Source organism: Phalaenopsis equestris, unplaced genomic scaffold, assembly GCF_001263595.1.
Source record: "Phalaenopsis equestris unplaced genomic scaffold, ASM126359v1 Scaffold000002, whole genome shotgun sequence".
NCBI lineage: Eukaryota > Viridiplantae > Streptophyta > Magnoliopsida > Asparagales > Orchidaceae > Phalaenopsis > Phalaenopsis equestris.
Window position 1 is genome coordinate 62,210,002 of NW_018164444.1, and position 7,448 is coordinate 62,217,449.

Here is a 7,448-nt window from a genome sequence, read left to right on the forward strand (position 1 = left end):
CCCAATACTTCTTGGGTATAAAAATTACTCAATTGTAATAAAAAAATATTTCTTTCCCAACCAAAATATGTCATGGGCCTACCAAATGAAATAAAAATAATGGAATATAAGTCAAGTGAAACTCCAACTGTATAATGTCAAAATTTGAACATAAACAAAGTAGGAAGTAAAGTAGAGCCAGAATAATATCAAATATTAGTAGAAAAATTAATTTAATTATAACACAACTGACCTGACATCACATTTATAATAAAGCGTGCCAACCAGTTCATACTTAAACCTAGAAATCTCGTCTTCAAATTTGATACCGTTCTAGGGTTCCTATAAGATATTTAAAAAGCGATTTTAGTGTGGAGAGAGTTGTGGAGTGGGAAAGGAATGATAATATGTAAGTTTGATAGAGTTTAGAAGGGGTAGAATGCGACATCCGTTGTTGGACAATAGATTCGGTGTTGATTGACGGTTGCTCGGTTGAAAACGGAAAGGCGGATGACAAAATGGTGCGGTACACGGGTCAATGAAGATCCATCACCTGTTCCTAAGAAATTTACATATGTAATACATGCAAAAGGAAAGGGTACAACACTCCAAAAATCCTAAAACAGATGACAAGGTTTCCCAACACAATAACAACATAAAAATGCTGCTCAACTAAAAAAATAACAGCATATAAGTAGTTTCCTAATAGCAAAAATCTTAATTGAAAATAAAGAAGTAGACAATAAATAAAAAAGGAAAATAAATAAATTGAAATATGTAAACGGGAGTGAAGTTGTAGTTTGTCGATGCAGCAATCGCGCACTCTTGTGATATTGAGGGAGTTCCTCAATCGGGATCACGTAATCCACGCTCCCACGATTATGTGAGATCTCTTGCACCGATCCAGCAATAATACAAAACCTCTCAATTGCGGCATGCAGGACTCCGTTCACCGTTCTTGCTAAGCTCCCACGTCAAAACTAGTTGCTTAATTCTCAGATATCCTAAATTAAATTGAATCACATGTAGATAAACCATCTAGTCAAGATCTTATATATTATTGAGAAAAACTCTCATAACTTGAAGAAATCAGAAACAACATGTTGTATCAAGATCTAATATCAAATCTAAATTCCAGCCAATTTTCTAGGGAATCTATGAGCTTCTAAGGATAAACATCATACTAGAGACTTAAACGTTAAGTGGAAAAACCTATTAAGATTTATTGTGATAAAGAACTCTCATAGAAATTGCTCACAATCTTGTTCGACATGATTAAACCAAATATGTGAAAGTGGCTAGATTTTTCATTAAAAAAGAAATTAAAAAGTAGATTGATTTGCACTCCATAAAAAAAAAAAAAGAAAGCTAGCTGACATATTTATCAAATGGTTCAGCAACCCCACATCCAAAAATATTATAAGTAAACTTAGATTGATAAATCTCTAACATCTAATTTCAAGGGGAGAGTTGCGCAACCATCAGATCAAAAATCAATAAAAGAGCTAGATAAAAAAAATGCCCCCAAATTCGTTGCTTATAAGAAAATACCACACATATAGAGTCATATACAAAAAGTAAAGAAAAAGCCCACAGATGCCACTGTTCTCATCAAATGGCAATCCTTAAATGATCAAATGGGGTGTAACTAAGGGCATTATTTTGTGTTTGCTATTGAAGTTATTTATTTCCTTAAATTTTTATTCTTACACATTGAAAAAATGAACAATCTAAGTTTTTTTCTAACTCCTTTTCTACACAAATGGTTGCAACGAATGAACTAAAAATTGTAAAGGAATAAAATTAAAGCATGCCAGAGTTACATGTTGGATGTCACATTGAGTTCTATCCACAACTTCATTAACATTTAGGATGCTACTAGTTGGTTACAAAAAAATATTAAGGAAATTCATCAATTAAAAGAAATAAAATTGATGGAGCATATGATACAATAGTTTGCTTGATTGTATTTTAATTTGCATCTCATGATAGAGATTTTTAAAATTATAATTGATCTTTGTCAAGCATAATGAGTCATAAGATATCTTGAATGAGAAGCCTTTGATGTCAACAACTCGACATCTTCAAAACCTTAAAAAGAGATGATGAAACTTTTCGCTGCAAACAATATAGTTATTTTATGAAAAATGACATTTACATATTCTACATATAAATGCATCTGACTTTAGAGATCACGAATGACCTCACCATAGAAGGAAAATGTTGCAATAGAGCAAAATTGCATGATATGATAAATAGGTCTAATTGATCTTAAATTGGGGCATTTACATACATAGCATTCAATTCTTATAGATTTACATATTTCACACCAAAACTTCCATATTTCCATGCAGAGCACTCAATTCTTTCGTATCACATCAAAAATACCATTAATTACCCATTTTAAGAGTCAAATCCGCCTTTTAATGCATAGGTAATGTTTTATGTCGTCTGTAAATATGAAAGTTTAGGAGTGAGAAATTTCACTTTTAAATTTAGTATAGGATCATTTTAGATAGATACCAATCATTCAAAAATAATAACATTTGTTAATTTTTATCCTATAGACATCATACGGATAGAAAAAGCTACATTTAAGAATTTAACTGAAACAATTTGAAATTAAAGCACATCAAATTTAATTTTTTTTCACAATCGACCCATAATTTTTATGTAAGACAAATATTGGCAAAGATGAAAAAATTGGTCATATAACCTATAGTAAATCAATCGATCTGATTGGTTTCAACTTTAAAAATTTTTACTGTAACAATTGAATGTGCATTTCGAGTAATAAAAACCATCAAGCCAAATTTGCAAAATAAGATGAAAGATGATTACATGCAACTTCATTAATAACAAGAAGTTTTGAGATAGAATAAATATTGGATGGCTTTAGTGCCAGTGAACATGAGATTATATGTTCCAATGGCCCGACATATACAAATATATTGAAAGAAGAAAATTATAGCAGAATAAAATAAAAAGTATCAAAAGCAATTCATTGAAACACTCACGCAAACAGTTGATCAAAATTAATGGTAGGAAGAGACTTCCAGGTTCTGCGACTAGTGGGAAATAGGCAAAAGAGTGCACAAGCAAGAAGAGCAGCCACTAACTCCTGAAATGCAGAAAGAAAGCGAATCAAATCAAACTGAAAATCAATAAGGTAATCATTCAAACATTCATATTTTATCAACTATATTCATAAGCAGCGTGATTCCACTAAACAAAGTCGAGAATCTTTCCTAAACCAATAACACGTCATCAAAGCATACCTGACTGAGGAATACTATCCCAGCATCCTGCTGATCCATCAAACGAAGTCCAGCCTTCCCTTTGCCAAATTTCATATCAGAATCCAGATAATGCGCTTCCAGAAGAAACGGCAGTCGCAGCAACAGGCTCGCCAGCTTCGGCACGACCTCACCGAACCAGAACCTCGAATCCGCCCTCGACATCAACTACCCGAAGAAAAAAGACTGTCAAGCAGGCAGTTTAAAACATACGGGGGATGATGGTGAGCACTAAGATACCTCGTCGAAGAAAAGCGAGTAGCCATTGACGGCGTTGGGAGCCAATCGCTCGTGTGAGAGACCAAGGGAGTCTCTGATATCAGTGATGGCATCGAAAAGAATCTCGCCAGAGTCGACTCGACTGAAGTCAGTGCCAAGTGCAAGAGCTTTAAGGGAATTGAAAGCTTTCGGTGGCCAGAAGAGAGAGGACGAGCGGACTATGAAAGGAAGGAATGGGAGGATCGACTTCAGATCTTCTCTGCAATCCATATCACAGCGCGAGTAAGAAAGCAGAAGGAGGAAGAGCAGCACCCTTACCGGCGGCCGGCGGTGGCTTTCTCAGGAGTGGGCCGAGCTGTTTGTTGAAAAGAATGTCGCATTCAATTCCATGGCTCGCTTTAACAACTACGCGCGTTGAACTTTCAGGAAGAGCAATTAACGACGACGCTGAAGAACACTTTCAACTAAAATAATAAATTTTAAATAAATAAATAAATAAATATATATATATATATATATATTTATATTTATTTATTTATTTATATTTATATATATATAGGTGAGTGTCTAGATATATAGATGTAAATAATAAAATTTGTGTTAGATATATAAATACATGGGAATTGAGTGGTATGTATTTAAAATTTTTTTTTTTATCAGCATCCTCTACATTCATTGAATTACATGAGAATTTACACACATCATAGAGTTTTTATGTACTTTTATATCTTGTACACGACACTTCAATATTTATTTATGTAATATTTTAATATCATAATTATAACAATATATCTATATGAAAAACATATTTCATACTAAAAAATTGATACTAATGATATTTTTGTATTATATTAAATATTTAAGTGTTATAAAATAAATATCAAAATAAACCAAGCAGCATTTCAATGTTTAATAAAAGTTCAATTTCATTCAACTTGAGAGGTTTAAATGTAATATGATATTTTGCAAAGATGAGCATTTGATAGTATCAAAACTAGATGATCAATAATGAAAAAAAAGGCATGTAATCAGCTTATTAAAGAAGGGAAGCATCAAACTAAGGACTTGTTTGAGAATGCAAAAAAGCTTTGTTCCGTTGAACTGAATGTTGACACGTAACTTTACTTTTGTTTGGTAAAATAGCATCTCCCAAACTTATTTCAACAAAACATTACTTTTTCGATGTTTTAGATCGCAGATGCTTTTTAGTAGATTTAACTTTTAAAATCCTTTGCTAAATGGCAAAGCTCATTAAAACGAATCAAAATATGAATTTTTAAAGTTTATGTATTTATTTAATTCCCAAATACCCTAATTTCCTACTTATCTAAGTCGGCTGCTAGCATAACCTCAGTGCCTCCGAACTGCCACGCTTCGTCCACCATTTCTTCTCTTCATCTGGCACGATCTGAATTGACAGTATTCTTTTAATAATTGACAGTATTCTTTTCTGAACCCAAATCTAAGGGACTTACGACATAACTGCCAACCAACATGCCACCTAAGGAGGAGTACAACGTCAACTAACAATTAAAACGATAACAAACGTTACCATTTACTATTGTTTGTAATGTCATCTGCAGGTCTCAGAAACAAATTATCATACTTATCAATCATTATTTGCAATTCAATAAATAGTTTCACCCATGCCATTAAACCATTTTAAATAAATAAAGGGATGCATGAATATTAAATAAATATTGATTTGCTTAGACTTGGCATATTAATTTAATAAAATAAATTAAAATATTCTTGGTTGTTTGCTTGAATTTTAAAATATATAATTAAAATAGATTAATTTGATAAATTTATCACTAGTCTTCATGTGACCTAACTATTTTTCTTAAGATGCATTTGCACGGGGACCACTTAATTCCTATGTATTTACATATCTACCGGCTAAACACTGCTTTTTATATCTTTACCCATCCAGGAAAATGTATATTTCACCAATAAAAGAGTGATATTTTGTATGTGATGAAATTTTGGGTGGTATAAATGTAGAAAAGCAAAATTTAGGTATTAGATATGTAAAATACATGAGAATTGGGTGGTATGGATGTAAATGCCCAAATTTTATAGGATTACACATATATCATACACATTGCAAGCCAATACTTCAAGTTCTATCATATAAAACTTCCCAATCAAAATGAAAATATTATGATTTAGTTGCATTTTATAGGTTTTTTGTCAGAGGATAATGGATAAATGAAAATAAATCTATTACATGCTGCAAAAGAATAATTGAATACGCATGAAAATTCAACAACCAAAGTAGGGGAACAAATAAATTGATTTTATGTAATAATACCTGAAATATGCATATAAATCTCAGGAAGTGACATTGGAGATAGAAATATTACACTAAACCTTGTTCAGATGAGCTTGCAATTGTCCTGTAGCAGCTAATATAAGCCCTGAAATGCAAAAAAAAAAAATGTCATTTTTCAGGGGCAGTAAACTTAGTAAAACTAAAAAAACAAAACAAGAAAAATAGTTTGGGGGCATTTACCAAAACAAGAAAAATAGTTTGGGGGCATTTACATAAATGCAATGCCCCCACAATTTCTATGTATTTGAATGTCTAACAACTATAACACCCAAAACTTTCAGAACTTATCAGAAATACGGAAAAATATTACATGAGGGCTCCGCACATAGAGTTACGTGCGGAGGCCAATGAAATCACGTCACATGCGTGAAGGTAAGAAAAAAAATCGGCCAGGTGACACAAGGGAATATTCCTCCTGTGTTATTCAGGTGTTATTGTGTGTTATTGATGTATTATTATGTTATTATAACACCAAAAATATTCTCATAACACAATAACACATGAATAAAGAATGTGTGTGAGAGAGGGGGGGGGGGGGGGGGAATATTCCCCTGTTGCCTGTGTTGCCGGGAATATTCCCCTGTAACGTGATTTCATTGGACTCCGCACGTAACTCTACGTGTGGAGTACTGATATAATATTTTTTTCCAGAAACACCACTATTACTAACTTTTGAAACGTGAAAAACACATTTTCATGCATAGGTAAAGTACTACAAATATAAAAATCAAGAAAGATTTGCATACATACCACTCAATTCTTATGTATTCACATACCTAACAACTAAACTTCAATTTTTACATGTTCACTTTTTATAAGTTAAAATACTGATAGTTTTGATGTGATGTGCAAGATTTGGGAGATATAAATGTAAAAAGTAAAGTTTAGGAGCTAGCATGTAAATACATAAGAGTTGTGTGGTATGTATGTAAATCTTCCAAATAATGTTGGTTTATATATCTCTTCATTTCTGCATTACCTAAAAACACAGCGGTAGGTTTCCCAGGTCTTGATTTGAATTCAGGATGAAACTGCACGCCAATGTAGTAGGGATGGCCGGCTAACTCAAGAATCTGTTTAGCAGAGAACAAAAGAGCCGGAGATAGGATTTTTAGCAGGTAAAATAATATATCTTGTTAGACATTTGTAACTAATGTCAGGTCCTACTAGTAAATAGATGAAGTTTATAGATTATTTGTAAATGTTGTAACTTATAAGGCTCTATATAAGCCCATCATCAATGAAATGAACAAGGTTTTTTTTTTTAGCAATAATTTCAATTTGGTAGCAAAGCCCAAACCCTAGCAACCAGCAGGCCTCGTTGTTGATGCAACTCGATCTTCATTTCCTTTGCGTAGTAGCGTGATAGAGCTCGCTAGGAAGGCAGACGCGTTTGCTGGGAAGGTAGACGGGATCGCAGCAGACAGGGTTGCTCGCGGCAAATGGTACCAAGATAGACTGCATCGCTCGCAACAAACGGCACCACCTACGGGATCCCGACATTTTCTTGGTAGGATCTCCCAAAAGCTCTAATCGTGACTTACTCGGAAGGATCGAAGCTTCTCGCAGGGTTCTGTCATAAAGGGCTTCTGCTAAGGTTTGCTGTGAGAGGAAAGAGT

At 33.3% G+C, this 7,448-nt stretch overlaps 2 protein-coding genes across 3 annotated transcripts in view; both read right to left on the reverse strand.

Annotated features, from left to right (window-relative positions):
• LOC110026978 (poly(ADP-ribose) glycohydrolase 1-like) overlaps window positions 1–3,894 on the reverse strand; it is a 53,948-nt gene extending 50,054 nt beyond the window's left edge. Inside the window, exons 1-3 of one of the 2 annotated variants that reach the window (XM_020728228.1) lie at window positions 3,516–3,894; window positions 3,258–3,443; window positions 2,997–3,100 (exon numbers count right to left, since the gene is read on the reverse strand). In XM_020728228.1, coding sequence (XP_020583887.1) covers window positions 2,997–3,100; window positions 3,258–3,443; window positions 3,516–3,764 — 539 coding nt within the window. In that variant the 5' untranslated portion in view covers window positions 3,765–3,894. The remainder of the gene's footprint in view (window positions 1–2,996; window positions 3,101–3,257; window positions 3,444–3,515) is intronic. The other variant, XM_020728236.1, reaches the window with a different exon arrangement.
• A 1,800-nt stretch (window positions 3,895–5,694) lies between these two features.
• Window positions 5,695–7,448, reverse strand: part of LOC110019458 (CTP synthase-like) — a 62,474-nt gene continuing 60,720 nt past the window's right edge. Inside the window, exons 24-25 of the mRNA XM_020717123.1 lie at window positions 6,809–6,902; window positions 5,695–5,914 (exon numbers count right to left, since the gene is read on the reverse strand). Of these exons, the coding sequence (XP_020572782.1) occupies window positions 5,862–5,914; window positions 6,809–6,902 (147 nt within the window). The 3' untranslated portion in view covers window positions 5,695–5,861. The remainder of the gene's footprint in view (window positions 5,915–6,808; window positions 6,903–7,448) is intronic.